This window comes from Melozone crissalis, unplaced genomic scaffold (assembly GCF_028551555.1).
Source record: "Melozone crissalis strain CALT ecotype California unplaced genomic scaffold, PUWL_Pcris_2 ptg000008l_1, whole genome shotgun sequence".
NCBI classification, from domain to species: Eukaryota; Metazoa; Chordata; class Aves; order Passeriformes; family Passerellidae; genus Melozone; species Melozone crissalis.
The window spans coordinates 10,855,098-10,874,943 of NW_026535786.1; the positions used below are offsets into that span (position 1 = coordinate 10,855,098).

General features: G+C 43.4%; 2 protein-coding genes across 4 annotated transcripts in view; one reads left to right on the forward strand and one right to left on the reverse strand.

Annotated features, from left to right (window-relative positions):
- The window catches only part of PHC1 (polyhomeotic homolog 1), a 289,375-nt gene that overhangs the window by 192,540 nt on the left and 76,989 nt on the right, over positions 1-19,846 (reverse strand). The window lies entirely within an intron of this gene.
- Positions 1-19,846, forward strand: part of LOC128933081 (alpha-2-macroglobulin-like) — a 37,321-nt gene that overhangs the window by 11,831 nt on the left and 5,644 nt on the right. The window contains exons 8-29 of one of the 3 annotated variants that reach the window (XM_054269949.1): positions 312-435; positions 1,160-1,274; positions 1,395-1,504; positions 1,897-2,058; positions 2,325-2,552; positions 3,849-3,912; positions 5,140-5,282; positions 5,628-5,777; positions 5,989-6,159; positions 6,868-6,967; positions 8,351-8,477; positions 8,755-8,983; positions 10,050-10,176; positions 10,777-10,898; positions 13,294-13,345; positions 13,984-14,067; positions 14,175-14,351; positions 15,233-15,317; positions 15,502-15,658; positions 15,938-16,012; positions 18,127-18,292; positions 19,564-19,787. In XM_054269949.1, coding sequence (XP_054125924.1) covers positions 312-435; positions 1,160-1,274; positions 1,395-1,504; positions 1,897-2,058; positions 2,325-2,552; positions 3,849-3,912; positions 5,140-5,282; positions 5,628-5,777; positions 5,989-6,159; positions 6,868-6,967; positions 8,351-8,477; positions 8,755-8,983; positions 10,050-10,176; positions 10,777-10,898; positions 13,294-13,345; positions 13,984-14,067; positions 14,175-14,351; positions 15,233-15,317; positions 15,502-15,658; positions 15,938-16,012; positions 18,127-18,292; positions 19,564-19,787 — 2,992 coding nt within the window. The remainder of the gene's footprint in view (positions 1-311; positions 436-1,159; positions 1,275-1,394; positions 1,505-1,896; positions 2,059-2,324; positions 2,553-3,848; positions 3,913-5,139; positions 5,283-5,627; positions 5,778-5,988; positions 6,160-6,867; positions 6,968-8,350; positions 8,478-8,754; positions 8,984-10,049; positions 10,177-10,776; positions 10,899-13,293; positions 13,346-13,983; positions 14,068-14,174; positions 14,352-15,232; positions 15,318-15,501; positions 15,659-15,937; positions 16,013-18,126; positions 18,293-19,563; positions 19,788-19,846) is intronic. The other 2 variants (XM_054269952.1, XM_054269951.1) reach the window with 2 other exon arrangements.

Sequence of the window (19,846 nt, forward strand, 5' to 3'; positions counted from 1 at the left end):
AACCTGGTTGTTTTTCCATTTCTTCATTGAAACCTGAGCAGTTTGTAATATACAAATGCTCCTGACTGAAATAATTTTCTAAAGTCAACCTTTTTCTGCAGAGATGTCCCACCTAGAACAAGATGAATGTATCTTCCATGGATGATGGAAGAATCCCACTATGAAAGTGATGGAAATCATTAAAATGTCAGATTAGTCAGCCTTTCAGAAGTATTGGGAAATCATCCACAGAGGTCTTTAAGGAGATGTGTCTGTGTGACTGTGCCTGATTGTCTCCGTATCTGATTCATTGTTTAACACACTGTGATTAGGTACACCTATGGGAAGCCCGTTCCTGGTTTGGTGAATGTCCAAGTATGCCGGAAATTTTCTCAGTCTGCTTCAAGTTGTTACGGAAAAGAAACAGAATCTGTGTGTGAAGAATTCACTAGGCGGGTGAGTCCCAAGATCAAAATGTAATGGTTTTCTGAAGGTTAATGGGCCATCTTGTCTCAAGAAAGATCAAATATGTTGGGAGAGAGTAGGGCATTAGAGATAGCATTCTCTCCAGGGAAAAGCAAAGAATCTCAGAAGAAGGCATTCTTAACAGAGAGATCATTTAGCTGGAAACAGAACTGATGATGAAAACCTGACCCCATTGAAACCAGTGGCAAACCTCTAGCTGCCAGCCATGAGGTCTTTGCTATTGTTCCACAAACTGAGAAAAGAGTCTTTGAAGGAATTTTCTAACTGTGAGAGGGACTGACTGTGAGCAAGGAGCAAAGATGAGGAGAAAACAAGAAGGCTGTATAGAGAACAAGGAACAAAGATGAGGTGGTATTGTATATGGGTCAAGTACAGGAGAAAGAGCAACAGGATGAAGAGAGAAGACAATGGAAGAAACAGGAAGAAAAACAGAACTAAGACAGGAGGGAATTAACAAGGAAACCAGTGTGGCCCTTAGAAAACTGTGTGTCAGATACCTCACAGAACACAGAAAATATGTGGATGAAACACTAGGAAAGAGGCTGAACACAAGTTTTTGGAGACAACCCTTGAAGATATTCTGGAATTTCATGAACAGAAGTCAAGCATGTTGGGTTTGGGGCATCTATTCTCATTCCTCAATGCACAAACTTTGTTCACAGAATTTCAATTTTCTCTCCAATCCCTCGCTTAGGCAGATGCTCGTGGGTGTGTTTCTGGTGTGGTGAGGACCAAGGTGTTTCAGCTCCTACGCAAGGGATATGAGATGAGCATTGAGGTACAAGGCAAAATCACAGAAGATGGCACAGGTACGTAGGACACAAAGAAGTGATGGCAGGCATAACAGGAGCAACGGGCAAATACAAGGAAGGTGGAGTAACGTGACTAGAAAATCATTCATAATCCCTCTTTACTGTGCTCTGTTGCAGGAATTGAGATGACTGGAACAGGCTCCTGTGGTATCACATCCACCATGAGCAAAATCCAGTTTGACCTGTTGGACTATGCGTACAAATCAGGAATCCCACTCTTTGGGACGGTAGGGAACTTCTGAGACCCTGGGCAATGAGTGGCACAGCAAACACACAAGTGCACAATCCCCCCAGATGGAGTCGTGGGGTGTGTGGGTTACAGGGTTCAAGAGGCAGGTGATACATGATGGAGGGCCCAAATGAAGCTGGCCGGGGGAGTTAAAACTACTGAGGAACTAAGGATCCTAACAGATAATTTCTCTCTGGGCTGACTGGGTTGTTTTGCTGAGAATTTTCTTAATTGTACCCTCAGACACCTCAGGGCATGCCTCACACATTTCCACATTCTTTTCCTTTGTTCTTGTATCAAGAAAGGAGGAAAAGAGGGAAGAGGATGTATTACTTGTCTATTGCTTTTTGTTGCTAGTCTAAAGCCTGAAGTTTGTTATTGCTTTGTTAGGTGAAGCTGGTCGATGGCACTGATGCTCCACTTGCCAATGAAACCATCACAATTACTGTGGGTGGAAACAAATACAAAGGGAATTACACTACAGATGAGCAGGGACAATCCTGGTTTTCCATAGACACTACCAGCTTCACAGAACTCTCCCTGGAAATCCGAGTGAGTGGCAGAGACAGGGGTAAGCCTCTGTCTTTCTCTTCAACAGGGAAAATGTCTGTCCATGGATTATCAGTCTTTTCTGACAACTGGAAAGTAAGGCAATTTTCTTGGTGGGTCACCTCACTTCTCTATGTCTTCTCTGCATGTTATCCACAATCTCCTAAGCATGCAAAATACAGAACACATCCAGAGTTTTTTCTGTGGATTTTTATGTGGCTTTATACCTGTATTTGTTTGGCCATGAACCTTTTATTCTTCCTTCTCAGGCAGAGCATAAACCTGAACTGAACTGTTATGACAGTGACTGGATGACACCGTCCTACGAGCATACCACGCGCAGAGTGACTCGCTCTTACTCCCTCAGTAAGAGCTTCCTCAAAATTGAGCCAAAGCCCGAGACACTAAGCTGTGGCTCCTCAGCAGAGGTCCAGGTGCACTATATCTTCACACCAGAGGCCATAGGGGAGCAGAAGAAAATTGTCATTTATTATTTGGTAAGACAAATTTGGGGTTACTTTGATCTACAGCCACAGAAAGTAGTGTGTAACCTCTAGCTGTGTTCCATGATGAGCAACCAGAGCACTGCTAGATGGCCAGTAATGATGGAGAGCATTGGAAACCTTCAACAGTGCAATCCACATACACTTTGCTAATCTTTCTCTTTTCTTCCTCTCCTGTGTGCAGAATTTTGGGAGACCACAGTAATTGGAACAGACTGTAGCATATTGGCATTAAGAACTATGAATTTGTTCATTTTGGAGTTCAGAGAGGAGAGACTAATTGAACTGGGACAAAACAATGACATGTCAGTCTCTTTTGGGAGAACAGGAATATTCAAATGAATATCCAAATAGAATGTCTTTCTCCCTAAATTTGTTTTCCTGGTTATCCCATTTAATGACACTAGCAGAGAAGACAAGAGTAGCTTTGGAGAACAATAAAAATATCAATAAAACAGACACTTCAATTCTGGTGGACTGCACAGAACATCAGGGGACTTAGGCTGGTATTCAAAAAAAAATAGAAACTTGTGCTAGAGATGTCTATGTGCTTATTTTCAAGACTTCTAACAATTAATGGAAAGACAATATACTCGTTTACTCACTTGCCTGGGAAAATTGATTTTAAGTATGTGCATACAGCGGGTAAACAAACAGTGAGAAACTTCCATTTTTACAGATGTGGAACCCACATCTTGACATTGAAATATGGTGTTATGGAATAAATATTCCATATCAAAAGTAACTGAATAAAAAGCATTTTTGACTGTGCAAAAGGAATCTTTTTCTAGAAATTACATAGGGAATTACAGGAGGCATTTAGGCTATTGCCTGCTGTCTGACTTCAGGTACCTTGTTCAAGCTCATATTCTTTGCAGCCTGCGGTCTCCTGTCCCAACTTAGTGCAGTTATAAAACTAATCCTGGTGAAATTTTTCTTCACACTGTTTCACAAACCAAATGAGAGAGGAATGAGGAGACTTTATGATGTCCAGTCTGTTCCAAATTGTTAGAAATGTGCAGATGACTCCCAGAGTTATGTGTGGTTAGAGGCAAAATGCATTTGAACCTGATGTATATATGTACTATGTACAAAAGCAAAGATATGTTTGATCAATGTGGTGCTCCTAGGAGCAAATATTTCTATTTCCAAAGGCATAGTAAATTCCAGCCTGGCACTTTTTTAGCATCTTCTTGGTGTTGCTCACACTCTTACAATTAACCCAGTGAACATTCCTTCTCCTTTCAACACTGGAAACAACAATTCCAGGAAGATTTCTCTGTTACACAGGTGATGGCCAAGGGACAAATCGAATTAGCTGACACCCATGATCTGACTGTGAATCCTGGTGATGGTGAGCAGATCTATGCCTTTTTAGCATTTCTGATGGTAATTTGGGGCAGAGGGGATGTAGGTAAATTGCTTCAATTCAAACATTGAATTTTGTTCAAACTGTGCATGTAAGGTTTGAATTTTCAAAATTAAGCCTTTTTATATGACATGGCTTTGGTTAGTTTTGTTTTCTCTGAGTTCCAACAGGTGCTAATTTTTTAATGAGAAAATGTCAGAAAATTTAACCAAAAATAAGTATAATATTTTCGCCATTTCATAAAACCAACACTTTATGATGGCCACTCTACCTTATTCTGATTGTGGATGCTTACCAGTGCTGGGAGACTCACATGTACAACAAGCAGGAAGAGCATGCCTCCATTTCTTTGTGTCTCTCATTTCCCATATTTTTTTTTTTATTATTCCTGCCTTGTAAGCATGCAAACACATGCATATCTATATTCTAATCAACACATTTAAATTTATTCACATAAATGCCCAAGATTACGCATTTAAGTACCAGAGACTGTGATGCAACTTTAAATGTCTTTTGAAAATGAGAAGAGGGAAACATTTTGCAAGTCTGTGAGAAGGAGTTGCACTGAAGTGGATATAAACAGATTATGGCAGTAAAAGGTCTTGTGTGCTGTACAAAGTTCTGTATCCTCACTAGGAGCAGTGACTGAACTCCCACCCAGGCTGGTACCAAGGGACATTTTGTCACCTTGTCTAGATTATGACATAAAGCTCAGGCCCTGATAGAATTTTCCACCACAGAGGGGCATTTTCTACCATGTTTGGAGCAGTAGTTTGGTGTTCAGATAAGTGATTTCTCAGCAATAACCTTGCCAAGTTATTCTTTCAGTCACTCTGCAACCTTGACTCCTGTCACCCTTTGCAACAGTCATGTTACTTTTTTTTGCCTCAACTATTTTTTTGTAGATCTTGGAGCTTGAGAGGAAAAAAAGGGTTGGGAGCATCAAGAAATTAGGCCACGTGTTAACTGGGGAGAATCTAGAAGGCAGGGAGAGGCCCTCCAAACTCATGAGTTTTGTCAATTCACAATCAGTCTTTGAAGGCAGGCATCTTCAGTAGCAGCCATAAATTTTAGTCATGTATCAATCTGCCAGCCTCTGATAACTAAAAATGTTAATCAGGAATGAACTTGACTTTTTTTATTTGCATTATTTATTAAATGCATATAGTGGAACCCCTTGCATATTGAATAGCCCTTTGCTCTCTCTGTCAGCCTCCGGGACATTCCGGTTGAGCTTCCCTGTCAAGGCAGCAATTGCTCCTGTGGCACAGATGCTCGTGTACACCACTTCACCCAGTGGGGAAGTCATTGCCAGTTCACAGGATTTCCAGGTTGAAATGTGCCTCCCCAATAAAGTGAGTACAAGCCATGGTTTACGCAACCCATGTTTGTCTTATGGACACCAGCTTAGTTTAGGTTTCCAGAATGAAGGCAGAATTCACAATAGGTTCATGAAATGTTCTGACCTGATGTTGACTGAGAATTGGTGACCAGAATAAGCTACAAAGCTATGAAAATAAAAAAAGTGGAGCAAGACAGAAACAAAAAGAGAATCACTCATCTTTATTAATTACAATGATCAAAGATGAATATCCATTAGACACTAGCTGACCTTAGAGTTCACATAGCTAGAAGTGTCAGAATCATAACGTAACAGTGTCTGGAAAAAGGGTTGCTTGAATGTCCTTTTGGATTTGCAGGTGAGATTGAGTTTTGCACCCAAGGAAGGTCTTCCTGCTTCCAACACACACCTGCAACTCCACACCTCTCCAAGATCCCTGTGTGCCCTCCGTGCAGTGGACAAGAGTATTCTCCTTATGAAGCCTGAAAATGAGCTTTCTCCCAGCTCTGTGAGTCTTGGCTACTTTTGGTAATGAGCAAGTACAAGAACCAAGCAAGCCCTCACTAACAGCACTACAGACACGGGGCTATGTGTTTTTACAGCTGCATTCCTTACACTTGCTTTTTAGAAGCTGGCATTTACCAGTGGAATGCTAGGTTGTGTCTGTCCCTGTAAGTGGTGATCTGCTGCATTGTTCCCTGTTATTTGCATTTCTCCAGGTGTATCAGCTTCTTCCACTAAAGGAAAGCCAGGGTTATAGCTTCAGGGAATACTACTTGGAAGAAGACAACGTCAATCCATGTGTGTCACTTGACAACCTGTCATTAAATGGATTTCTCTATGTACCCATTTCTTCTGATGGCGAAGGGGATGCCTACGACATTCTCAAAGTAAGCACCAACCTTTCATTTTTCTCTTTTGTTCCCTTTTTGAATTCAGTCTCCTCTCTTCTTCTCACCTGCCCCTAAGGGCTTTTTAATAAAAAAGATGAGCTCATTTGCTGTAAACTTGCTCATGTTTGTATGCAAGAAAATAACCAAGCCCAGTTCCCACATCTGCTTAGCCCATGAACAGTAACTGAGGGCTTTTCAAAACCATTAAAACTTTGAAAGGTCTCCTCATAGGACAGACAGCTGCAAATGGGCTTGGATAAGGCAACAGACCTGAAAAATTACCGCTAGTGGCATAATATTAGAAACTCCTCCTTCACTCATGTTTTCTTTCTCTGGTTTAAATATGTCTTTGTTAAAGTATCAGTTAATTTGATAACCCATAAATCCACGCATATGCACCCAAAGTGTCCCACACAAAGTTTTTTGGGTACCCTCCCTCCATTTCACACATGCAATTTTCATGCTGGCAGCTGTCCCCAAGGTACCTTTCCATCTGATCATGCCAGGATTTAGCCTTAGTAGGAGAATAACATGATAGAGACTCCACATCTGTGTCAAACCAGCCTATCTGGAATTTACATACAAGCCTTTGTTATTCTGATCAATACCAGACTTAGGTACATCCATTCTTGACATATCAAATGAAGTTTATTTTCAAACCATTTTTTTGCATATTTTTTGTTCTTCTTTCTCTTTGTTTACTAGGAATTGGGCTTAAAAGTCTTCACTAGCAGCAAGATCCATAAGCCTGAACTCTGCGAGCATTACCCAGAACACATGATGGAAAGGAGTTACAGTGGTTCTAGTACCTTTTTGGTTTTACCTCTCACACAATCTCCCAAAATTTACCACCCTGCCTCTTTCCTTCCCTCTTTGAATCTTTGAATACTAATTACACAGGCAGATCTGATTGCACTCAGATATGCTGACCTAATTCATGATCCCTCCCTCCTGGACCTAGTCCTGAAATATGAACTGATTCACCTCTGCCTGCATCTTCCCAGGCAGCCAGATGTGCTGTCCCAGAGCTGTGTGTGCTTGGTGACTCCCATGCCACCCCTACAGCAGCAGAGAGCTAGTAGGCACTAAAGGAGTCTTTCAGCACAAAGTAATGGAGTTTTTTTTCCCATCAGATCTGAGTCCAGCTATGAAAAACTAAAAAAGGAGCATCTGCTTCTAGGCAGCCAGTTCTAGGAATAGCTAGAGGAACAACTAGGGTAAAAGTGGGCCAAGACAAATGAGAAAGTGGTACAATCCCGTGGTTCAATATTTTATCACTGGGGGCTGAGAAATTTGGCTCTGTTGCCAGTTTCCCATTTACATGACTATAAGGGGCTAGGTAGGTCATGTCACTTCTCTGTAGGTTCAATGACTGTGAAGATAGAGAGAATGATGCTGCTTTTTTTTTTTTGCTTGCTTTCTTAAACAGATCTGAGATTAGAAAGACTATATAAAAGACTCACCTATATAAGTTTCAGTTACTGAGTTTTATGGTGCAGTACCCCAGCTCCAATTAAACAATTTAGCTTTTGGTCCAGTGACAGCTTCTAGCCTCCTACTCATAAGGATCAGATATTTGGTTTTAAAATGGAGGGTTTGTCATCAGAGTATGGCTCAAGACAGCTGTCTGCTTTGAGAAGATATAAAGTCTTCTAAGCCTGCTGGAAAAGCCTTTTGTAAGGCACAACAGTATGCAACACTGTGAGATGGCCAGAGATGTTAAGACCCATGTTCATTTTTAAAAAATTCCTAGATGGAGGGCTAAGTGTGGCTTCTGTTTCTGGTCATGTATAAATGCAATCAGTTCTTCAACCAGATTGTTAAACTGTGTGCCACAGTAATATCTGGGGACAGTAAGCTTCAGATTTGACTCTGTATTGCTATAGAAATATGCCCTCATATCATCATGAATGGTTCTTTTGTCACTGAGAGGTTTTCTGGCAGTGGGGGAAGAACGCTCAACTCCATCCAATCTCTGTAAGAAAAGTAGCAACATTAAGAAAAGTTAAATACTGTGATGGCAACAGAGAAATTTATGTTTCCAGTGGCCAAGATATCAAAGCTGTTCTTTCAATTTTAAAATTTGACCTAAGAATAGCAACTACCTGGAGGGAAAGTAGTTGTCCTAGTTTAGAATGGAGTTTGACACATCTTTTCCTTTCTTCCTGTCCTTGAATAAATTTGCTAGTCTCTGCAATGAATCTGCATGGAGAAATGAGTTATGACATGGTGGAAGATATGGTTGATGGCAATCCTATGGAGACTGTCCGGAAGTACTTCCCTGAGACATGGATCTGGGACATAGTTTCAGTGAAGTAAGTGTTCAAGAGGGTGTAGAGGGTGGTCACTAGGCCAGAAACTTGGACTAGGTTAAAGCCTTGGTGGATGTATCGGTATTTCAGTGAGAGGAGTATTTCTAGTAGACAAAGGCATTTTTTAAGGACATTAAGTACAGGATGCTTTAGAGGAACATGCAAAAGCCAGTGCCTGTATCCCAGCTGGGCAGGGGTTTGCTGTCAGCAGATGTTGCTCAGTAGGAGAATGGATGAACACCAGAATACAACTGAAATCTTGTTCTCTGTCCCTCACCAGCTCTGAGGGAAAAGCTGATCTAGAAGTGACCATCCCTGACACCATCACTGAGTGGAAAGCCAATGCATTCTGCACTTCAGCAGACACGGGCTTTGGCCTGTCCCCAACAGTGTCCCTCAGAGCCTTCCAGCCCTTCTTTGTGGAGCTCACCATGCCCTACTCTGTGGTGCGTGGGGAGTCCTTCACGCTGAAAGCCACCGTTTTCAACTACCTGCCTGCCTGCATCAGGGTAAGGGATGCTCACAGCTCTGCTCAGCCTAACAGCCATGGGGAGACTGCAGTGGGCCCTTTTTAACCAGCTGTTCCAAGCCAGATGACTGATCTGCAAATGTAATTTCATGTAGGTGTACGGATCTACAAATCCTTGTTGTATTCAGTGAAGAGGGAATGTGTTTTCCTGTCAAAGTTTTGAAAGCTGCATTTGATTCAGAGCCTGAAGTGCTGCTACTGAGAGCCCCAGCCTTGTCATCACAAATTTATGTCACTGTTCTACAGAAATAGAGAACCTGGGTTTTCCACAGATCTCAGAATCGTCACATGCCCAAATGGAAATTCCAGGTTCACCAGGGTGGATATTTCTGTTCAGCCTTTAGTCTTACCTCACAAAACTCCACAGAAGATTTGCTGGAATATGCAGACTTTCTGTAATTTGTTGCATCTGTCCCTAGAACACTGAGGAGAGCTATATAGCTTCACCATTCTTACTTGCATTTTGTTCTAACATATAAAGACAAGAGAAAATTTGGGAAGGGATTAGTACATAATCTCAATCGCCTTTGCTTAGTTTTTTTATAAATAGAGATTTTTATTCCAAAAGGAATGAAGCTGAAACAAGGAGGGGCACTTATCCGGTCATTCCAATGCACTCTCACTTGTGTCCCTGTATTTCCCATTTTGTTTGCTATTTTCAGGCTCTTTATTCCGCTTTTCCTTGCTCCCTTATTCTACTTTTCTTTGTTCCCTTACTAGCTTTCCCACTGCTGGTGTTTTATCTCTTCACCTAACTAATCATGAGGGAGGTCTTTAATTCATGGCACGACCGGTCTGTGCCATTCGTTTTCCTAGAATCGATTTCCTTTCCAAAGATGCTGTTCTCTTCTGATCTCCTACAATTGCATAAATTTCAGCAATTTCCTCCTTTGTCAGGCAGCACTTGCTCTGCAATACCCATAATAGATAGCTCCACTACCAGTTGTTAATACCCATAATAGGTAGCTCCATGTACTGCATTGTCTGCAATACCCCAGCTTCTCTCCAAGTCCAGACCTCATGACCCCTCTCTGTACAACTGGCAGGTCAGCGTGTCTCTGGCTGAATCTACTGATTTCCTGGCTGTACCAGTGAGGAAACAGGAGGAATCCTACTGCATCTGTGTGAATGAAAGAAAAACTGCTGCTTGGGCAGTAACGCCAAGATCTCTAGGTAAGAGACCAGACCACAAGAAGATAGCGGGATCAGATAGCAGTGTGTGGCAGCAGAACTCTGGTGTGAGGAGCTAGGTGACTCCAAACCTGTTTGGAAGGATCTTTTCTAAGTCAGAAATCCAGCCCTGAGGTTGAGACGCTACACTGGGTGTAGTGTTTCCAGGTCCTAAACAAGTGATGTGTTACAGGCCATGGCTTTCCCAGCATTTTAATAGAAATCACAAGTTCCCTTAAGGCATGCAAAGAACTCAGGCATTCCAGCTGTGGAGCTAAGAATGTCTTGTCTTAACTTGGTTGGGTCCAAAATTTTTTAATCAAGACTTGCTTTCTCTGAAGCCTCCCAGAAAAAGACCATTTGATTTATGAGACCTTCCCCATCACTACTCTCCATGCTGATAGACTAACACCTGCTTGGGTGGCCATCACAAAAGAGGAGATCTGGAAGGCTGCATCTGGATCACGATAAAACCTTGTCTCGGATTTAGTTCTCCTCTTGGAAAACCTTCTCCGTAATGCATCACAGAGTTCCCAGCACAAACACAAACCTGTATTTCCCTGGCTCTGCCTGGCAGGGCTGACTGACCCCTGTTTCCTCCAGGGCAGGTGGAGTTCTCAGTGACCACTGAGGCCCTACAGAGCCAGCAGCCCTGTGGGAATGACATTGTGGAGACCCCTGAGAAAGGGAGGAAGGACACGGTCATCAGGCAGCTGCTGGTGGAGGTACGTGGGCTGCTCGTTCTGGTGGCACAGAAAAGCAGCAATAGCAACAGCCAGAGCTGCTCTGTGATAAAGGTTTTCTGGTTTAGCCGTGAGAGCAGCAATAATGGCTTGTGGGACTCTTATTCTGCAAGCTTTTACAGAAGAAGCACTGATAAATTGAACACAGGCCAATAGAGGCCATAACTCATAGTGCTGCCATCTCACAGTCAAAGCAGGGTCTTACATTACGTGGAGGGACAGGAATAATAAGGCAGGCAATAATGACAGGGGTTTTTCCGAGACACATCATATCAGAGATAAATGAGAAATCCTTGTGTTTGCCTGTAGAAATCACAGGAAAAGGCTGTGAACAGAGCACTAGCCAGAAAGCTTATGCTTCTCCTCCAGCCCATGGCCAGTACTGTGGAATATGGAACAGTCACTGCAATCTACAAATATTTCTAAACAGAATTCTGTTTCAAATTATTTTTATTACACCTCTAAGAATGTTCAAAAAAGTGTAACTAACCTTTTATTTTTGCATTCTTTTGTACACTTCTTTTCTTAAGCCGTGTTTCGCAGTGATAAAATCATAGCTTTTCACATGGTAAGTTGCCAGTCATAAAATTAATCCTCAGTATAAAATTCCCAGTGATGCTATTAGCAAAAAAAAGCACCAGCTTGTTATATAGAGAAATTTATATCATAATCAGTCCTCCTTACATTGCAGACATTCCAGTTTTCAGTAAGGCAGAGCTAAGATTCATGTAGCTTCAGAAAATGTTTTGCTAGCTGGAATGTAATGATGGAACAACAGTCCTATCTGCTAGGCTTTTTTTGTTTGCCTGGTTTTTTTACAAATGGATTTGAATGTATAATACATGAACAACTGGTTTATATTTCAGGAAATTTTCCTAATTTCACAGACCCCTTCAGGAAAAAGATTGTTTGTTTAGTTCTTTGAAGATACAGGAAGATAGAGCACTGTAAAATCTTTTCTCACAGATGGCAAGGGAATGTAAATTACTGAACAAGTATTAGAGTTACTTCTGTCAGGGTGTCTGAGAGATTGCTCATCCTATCCTGTTATTGTAATGTGGCAATTAATCTACAGCAAGCCCTGACAGGATGAAATCAGAGATTAGCATCCAAGGCTGAACAATTAATTAGCAGGGATGGATACAGTGTAACATGCTTGGGGTGAGCTGCATTGTCTTGAGCACACGGATGCAACATTCCCTGCAGCAGGCAGTGCATCCCAGAGAGAGAGAAGTGAGGGTGCCAGAGGCCCCAGGGCATCTTCCTGCCCCTCGAGAAACCAAGCCTCACTGAGGGCTCTTTGGGAAAAGGGATTTTTTTTTTTCACCCAGGAATTTCTCATCTGGAAAGGAAAATCTTTCAAACCATTGCAGTTTGTACATTTTCATTTCCTGTTGGAAATCAAACAAAACAATGGATTTCTCATTTAGTTGCATACCAGAACGACATACTGAGACAAACAAGAAGGCGCCTTTTCAAACAAAAGCATTTAGCTCTCTCATAGTTTATCCAGAAAAATTTTTCTCTTTTTCTGTTGTGTTTTCCTGCTCTTTTAATACTTTTCTGTCCTTTCATACTGAAGAATGAGAGACAATGTATTCTGATTGTGAGAAAGTGAAGACAATAACACCATTGTTTACATGCTGGGAAAAATATATCAGCTGGCAAACGCTGGAAACCAGTAGTGAAACAATGGGAACTCTCCTATTTAGAGGTTGAAAAACTGGTGCAGGAATCTCACTAAAATAAATTCTGACAAAAACCAGTTTTCTAGTAAACTTTTGATTCCTGAGTTCTCTCCAAAATATTTTCACCCATCTTAACAGAAAAGAGGGAGTCTTTTCTTACTTCAAAGACTAAACTAGAACTTATAAATCGGTTGACCATGGCGCACATTTATATTTTGGTTGTTGTAGATCACATGTAGGTGCATGGGTCACATGTGTAGGTGCATTGGGGTGCTCTAGCTGCCACCAGTCAAAGTTCTTGCATACACATTCTCCCAGTGTGCCAGGCACTCAGCCATCACCACAGCCTGGAGAGTTCTGCTGGATTGGGCCACAGTGAGTGGCAACTCAGATCACCAGGTCCCGTGTTCCTGTTGATAACATCACCCTGCATGTTATCTCCATCTCAACCTGTGAAGCTGCAGGGCCTCTCTCAGTAAAAAGAAAGAAAAGAAAATGTATTACATTTCGTACTTGTTAGCCAGTAGGTTGCAGTTCTCAATTGTCCTCAGTCTAGCACATGGAGGAGAAATATTTCTAGGCAATTTTCAAAAAGTGCTTTTTACTTTCCCTTTTGATATTTCTTCCTTTTCTTTGTTGCTGTTGTTTCTCATTTTTTGCTCTTTTATTTCCTTGCGCTTTTCCCCAAGCCGGAAGGGACTGAAGTGGAAACCACGTACAATTCTCTGCTCTGTGCATCTGGTAAGAGCCATTTGTTTTTCAAAACTTTCTTTGCTAAGGTAGAAACTAAAGACAAAGGTGGGAAAAAAGATTTGTGAGTGCTCCACTCTACAAAGAAATGTATAGGGATCTGATAAAATTGAACAAACTAGATGTACGTCCAACTGTTAGTGAAAACAATTCTTCCTGTGGAAGAAGAGCTGAGGATGTCACAATGTCTACAATTAGAGAGGGAGAAGCACATCTTTTAGGAAATGAGGCTGGCCAGGTCAATGCAAGGAGAGAGTGTTTGGGATTTGATTCAGTTATCTCTAATGCCTTTCATTTAACAGATGTAAAATCAAAAACCAGACTCTGTGGTAAGCCAGGTCTGCCCACCAAAACATAAAGGGCCAGAAAAATAGGCTGGAAAAGGTGTATTTGTCAGTCAAAACTGGTTGATGGTGCCGTGTAGAAGTCCATGACCACCTGTGTGTGCGGATATTGCAGGCCCAATACAAAATTTGTAGGATGGGAAACTTCATCAGCAAAATTACAGATGAATGGATTTGTTGAAGTCAGGAAACCTCTCTTCAGTTTTCTCACCCACGGATATCTGCTACCCATGCGTTGTAGATACATCTGGAATTGTGACCAAATTAATCTGCTTTTTATCCCAGAAGAGTCAGTGTCGCAGACAGTCTCCTTGGCTCTCCCAGAGACTGTGGTGGATGGCTCAGCCAGAGCATATTTCTCAGTGCTAGGTAAGTGAAACCTCCTCAAAGTGTGACATGCTATTTTGAAACACTGCCACTTCAGACTGTGCTCAGTCTAATGGCCAATTTACACTGAGAATTGTCCCATTGCCCAGGTGACATCATGGGCACTGCCATGCAGAACCTGCACCAGCTCCTCCAGATGCCCTTTGGCTGTGGGGAGCAGAACATGGTCCTGTTTGCACCCAACATCTACATCCTGGACTATCTGAACAAGACAGGGCAGCTGAGTGAGGAGATCAAATCCAAGGCCACTGGATACTTAGTGAGCGGTGAGCTTTTGCCTTTGTTCATCCCTTCCCTTGGCTATTGGGTAAGGACACTGTTGGCCACTGGCCTGGATGATGTGTTGGAGGCTGTTTCTAGAGAGGAACAGGGTACTGGCAGCTTAGGGGTATTCAATACAGGATCTGTAAGAAGGAATCCCATGCTCAGTTGGAGGTACAGGGTGAGAGACAGCAGCATCCAAACAGGAACACAGAAAAAACCCAGGGCTGGCAATAACTCAGGATTTCCCTCCATAAGAAATGGTTATATGAACTACATAAATCAGACTATAGCCATTAATCACGGCAGCTTCTTATGTAGAACTTGAATTCTCCTTAGGATTGAGGTGTGAAAGTATTGCTCACCCTTGACCAGGGCAGAATTTTACCACATCAGCTAGGGCATGATGACAGACACAACATCAGTACATGTGCACACAGTGGGCATCTGCCGACTAGCAAGGGGTGGTTGTGACTCAGTTATTTTTGCAGGAAAATTGCATTTCCTCTAAAGAAAATTATCCTGTCTTCTGCATTCCTATCCTGTGTAGGACTCACATTTTTAATCAGTTCTCATTTGGGAATCATTCTCCCATTTCTCTCAAGTTTGGGATGAATTTACCTCTCATCCTGAAGTCTTGGGCAGAGAGCAGCAGTGACTACAGATAGCCAGGTTCCAGGTGTTTTTGGAGAGAGGAAGAGCACAAGAATAGAGATATTCAAAGTTCAGGGTTTCCCTGAACTTCCTTTTATAATACTGAGCAGCACAGGCCACATTTTTGCCATAGCCAAGGGGGACAGTGTGTCCCGTGTCTGCTGCATTTCCCTTGCATGGCTCCTTGAAAAGCACTGCAGCAGCTGAAATGTATTTTCACTCTTCATTTCAGGGTATCAAAGGCAATTGAAGTACAAACACCGGGATGGTTCTTATAGCACCTTTGGGCCACGTTATGGGCAAGTTGGAAATACCTGGTAAGACTTCAGTATCTCTGGCTTTTTGTTTCTGTTTTTATGCCCTCTTATTCCTAAGTGTTCTCTTGTACTTGGCCATTGTGGGGTTTGGAATGGAGGTGGAGATGAAGTGTACATGAGCCCTACAACCTCTGATGGATACAGGACCTACTCAGAACGTCTTGGCTCCCTCTATCACTTTCAGGCTCACAGCCTTTGTCCTCAAGTCCTTTGCCCAGGCCCGGCCTCACATCTTCATAGAGGAGAAGCACATCCAGGATGCTTTGATCTGGCTTACTCAGAAGCAGAAGGAGAATGGCTGTTTCCGCAGCTCTGGGACGCTCCTGAACAATGCCATGAAGGTAACAAGTCTGCCTGGTTGGCTCTACATGTGTTGGTCAGGCTGGAACTTGGCCATAAGTCACTCTGGCATCAACAGAGTGATGCCAGAGTGTTTTATTTCAGCACTCGGAGTGTGGGAGGGAGCAAGGAAGCAGGAAGAAGTCAGCACCATCTTCTGAAGGACTCAGCATGAAAAGGAAGCCAGGGAGAATTTGTCCCTGCAGGATGTAGATATGTAGCACAGGGAGAAGCCAGTGGCACTCTGTGGGATCAACAAGTACTTCTGTGTTTCTCTGCAGGGTGGAGTGAATGACGAGGTCACACTGGCAGCCTACATCACTATTGCACTGCTGGAGATTCCTCTGCCTGTAACTGTACGTGTCTGCACCGCAACCTGAGCCACAGATGGTACTAACCTGCCCTACTAGTGTCCCCATGCCCAGATTACCAGGTTCCTTTGCCTTTGGAAAGAAGAAATCCTGTCTGAATAGTATTTCCATTCAAGCCTAGACTGAAGGAACATCTTCCTCCATTTTTTTCCCCTCTCCCATTTTATATGCACATTTTATTTAACATTTTTCTGAGTTCTTCTGTGGATGATAACAGATTTGCTCCATACAGCTTGGATTGACAGTGAGTTAAATAATATTTAGTTCTCTGAAGTATGCCAAATAGGTTTTCTACACCCACAGAAATCTCCTTCGTTTTCTTAGAATAGTACAATCCTGTTGAACCACTCTTGGGCCTATTGGGCAGATACAACACCACAGGTCTGTAAAAAGGGATGACACACTCAGGCATTCATTGTAATTTTCTCTACTTCTTGTAGATGGTTTTGTGGGAAATCCCCATCCTTAATGCTTGAAGGATAAGGTATATCTCTAGGGAATTCCATCATGGCACCTGTGGAAAGCCTAAGGCCTATATCAGAGCAGTGTGGGTTTGGTCATTCTGATCCCCTCACTTTGAGACAAGGTGGTTGTGCAGGTAAAAGTGGGGTATGAATCACAGCAGAAGGACTGCTGAGCCACTGTGGTTGTGGCTGTTGCAATCCCTCTGCTCCAAATGTAGTAGGGTATGTTCTGTGTCCAAAGTTTTTTCCTGTGTAACAAGGACAAGCAGAAGGAATTATTGTGTTAGTAAGGTGACATGCATGGCCCTAACTTCACCAGAAGAGCATTCTTCCTTTGTTATGTATTGTGTTTAGAAGCCAAGCTGTCAGACAGAGCCATATTGGATAACAAGGATTGTTTCCCGGCTCCCTGTCTGAGTCCAAAACTGCCACTGAATGTGAAGGAAGGAGTTTGTCACAATCTGAGTGGGGTATGGGGGCATTTCAAGTTAAGGTGCATGAATTAAGATTAGCACAGTCCTTAAGTAATTAAGGCTCATACAGAGTATTTCTGTAAGTAAAATAAGCCATGTTAAACCCTGATAAAAACCTTAATACCACTGTCCTTAGCATGTGTGTCTACTGTCACATTCTGCCATTAGGCTGCACTCCTCCCCAACATTTACCTTACAAACAGTAGTAGGCATAGACACAACCAATTTTGGTTTTATTCTTTGCTTTCTTAAAACTAGCTGAACTTTTTCTCCAAAGGGGATCACAAAAGATTTCATCTTGCAGTACACACGCAGTGAAATTCAAAGCACAAAGCAACAGAAGAGTATGTCTTTTCCTTCTAGAACCTTTATTAAGCTGTAAATGTGCTGTTAGCTTTCAGGTCATGGCATGCACTCCCTGCAGAGCTACTTTTTCAATTTTATAGCAGCTTTTGCATCACAAATGAGGAGCAGTCATGTCTTGCTGAGGGTTTGTGGTGTAACAGTGTGTGTAAGTCATAACAGCATGTAAAGTATTTTACTTTGCTGTAGTGATTACACTCTTAAACCAATACATGTATTGCTAATGTGAACATCACAAAAAAACTTCCAGAAAATAGAAAAAACCACACCTTTTTTTTTTTTTGTGTGCAGATAGAGTTCACCAGCAAACTAGAATCTATATTACTTCCAGAAAGTGAATTTTTTTGAAAATGCCCTGGAAAAGAGGAAACAAACAAAAAGGAAAGACAAAGCAGAGGGTGAAAGCACAGAACAGTATCAGGGTGATAGCTGGAGGAGGAAAGCAAGTATTCAGTAAACCTAAAGCAAGGAAGTAAGTATTTCAGAGAGCTCCTCTTACCCCAGAACACAATCAGGCCAGTAATTCTTCACAAGGAAGAAGGATTGGAGAACTGCTTCACAGTCTTTAAATCAAAAAGGGAAAAACCATTAAAAAGAAAAGTAGATTCAAGATAAGGAGCAGCCTTTGGCTGCCCATTTGTTCAGGAATCATTAGGCCTAGAGGAAAGGGATACACAAGGGTAAAATCTTTGTCAGGCTAAAAGGTGGGATGCTAAGGGTCCACAGGTACCAACCAATTCGTATTGTTCCAGGATGGAGCTCAGTATGATCACTTCTGGTTGTCTGTCTCTCCTTCCAGCACTCAGTGGTGCGGAATGCTCTGTTCTGCCTGGAAACAGCAGCAAATCAGAAGGAAAACCATGTGTACACCAAGGCACTGCTGGCATACGCCTTTGCCCTGGCAGGGAACAGGGACCAGAGGAAGGCATTGCTTGACTCACTTGAAAAGGAAGCTGTGAGAAAGGGTGAGTGTTCCTGGTGGGACGTGCCTTTCACCAGCCTTACACCTTCCCTTGGTGCAAGATTGGCTTTTGCTGGTGGGGCAGTGGCTGCAGGCACTGGCCTCTGTGGGTAGGGAAAGGTGCAGGGAGAGGAAAGACTCGTGCAAAGGGATTGCTTTTCTGAGAGGTTCCTCTCAGGGTCCAGTCCTTCTGTGCTCCGAGGGAGTTCACCAGGAAGCCCCAGGCACCATTCCCTTGGTGCTGAGCCCTTGGGGGGCTCTGCACCCATCTCTCCTCAGCCCCCTCCTATCGCCACACCAGGCGCAGCTTAGCAAAGGCTTAGCAATGCCCAGGGACATTCCTTCCTTCCTTCCTTCCTTCCTTCCTTCCTTCCTTCCTTCCTTCCTTCCTTCCGCCACTTCCTTCCGCCACTTCCTTCCGCCACTTCCTTCCGCCACTTCCTTCCTTCCGCCACTTCCTTCCTTCCGCCACTTCCTTCCTTCCTTCCTTCCTTCCGCCACTTCCTTCCGCCACTTCCTTCCTTCCGCCACTTCCTTCCTTCCTTCCGCCACTTCCTTCCTTCCGCCACTTCCTTCCTTCCTTCCGCCACTTCCTTCCTTCCGCCACTTCCTTCCTTCCTTCCGCCACTTCCTTCCTTCCTTCCTTCCGCCACTTCCTTCCTTCCTTCCGCCACTTCCTGCCTTCCTTCCGCCACTTCCTTCCTTCCTTCCACCACTTCCGCCACTTCCGCCACTTCCGCCACTTCTGCCACTTCCGCCACTTCCTTCCTTCCACCACTTCCTTCCTTCCGCCACTTCCTTCCTTCCTTCCTTCCTTCCTTGGCATGGGCTCAACACAGAACAAAGGTGACCTTGCCGAGCACAAGGCATGTCAGTCAGAGGAGATTTGGGTGTGCCGAGAGGGAAAATGAACATACAGGGCATTTTGGAGGCTGGAGAACAAGTTCTGAGTCTTCAGAGGAAATCCTGTAATCCTTCAGAATTATTCTGTTTAAGTCGGGTTAGACTGTGTGTTTAACCAAGCTGTGGACTGTAGCCCATAAAAGTGAATGTGGAGTCTAGGACAAAGTGGTGTCTCGGCCTGAGGCTCAGCAGTCTCATACTCATTGTAAACCTGCAAAATGTGCAAACCGGACCCTTCCCACATCACCTTGCATGACAGACGCATCACGGAGGCTCCGACCTCCCGGCTGGGTCAGGCAGCAGGTCAGGAAGTCCCTTGCAGTATTTACCAGTAACAGCTGCTTGCTGTCTCTCTCCCTGGCTCCTGTGAAGATGGCTCTGTTCACTGGCAGCGGCCTGGCAGGGAGCCCGAGGCTGATCTCCCGTTCCATCGCTACCGAGCTCCCTCTGCGGAAGTGGAGATGACGGCCTACGTGCTCCTGGCCCAGCTCACCTCACAGCCAGCCCCTGCCCAGGAGGAGCTGGCTTCTGCCTCCCTCATTGCAAAGTGGATCAGCAGCCAGCAGAATCCCAATGGAGGCTTCTCCTCCACCCAGGTGAGCTGCTTCCCTCCGACCACCTCACACATCGAGGTGTCCCAGAAGATGGGACGTGT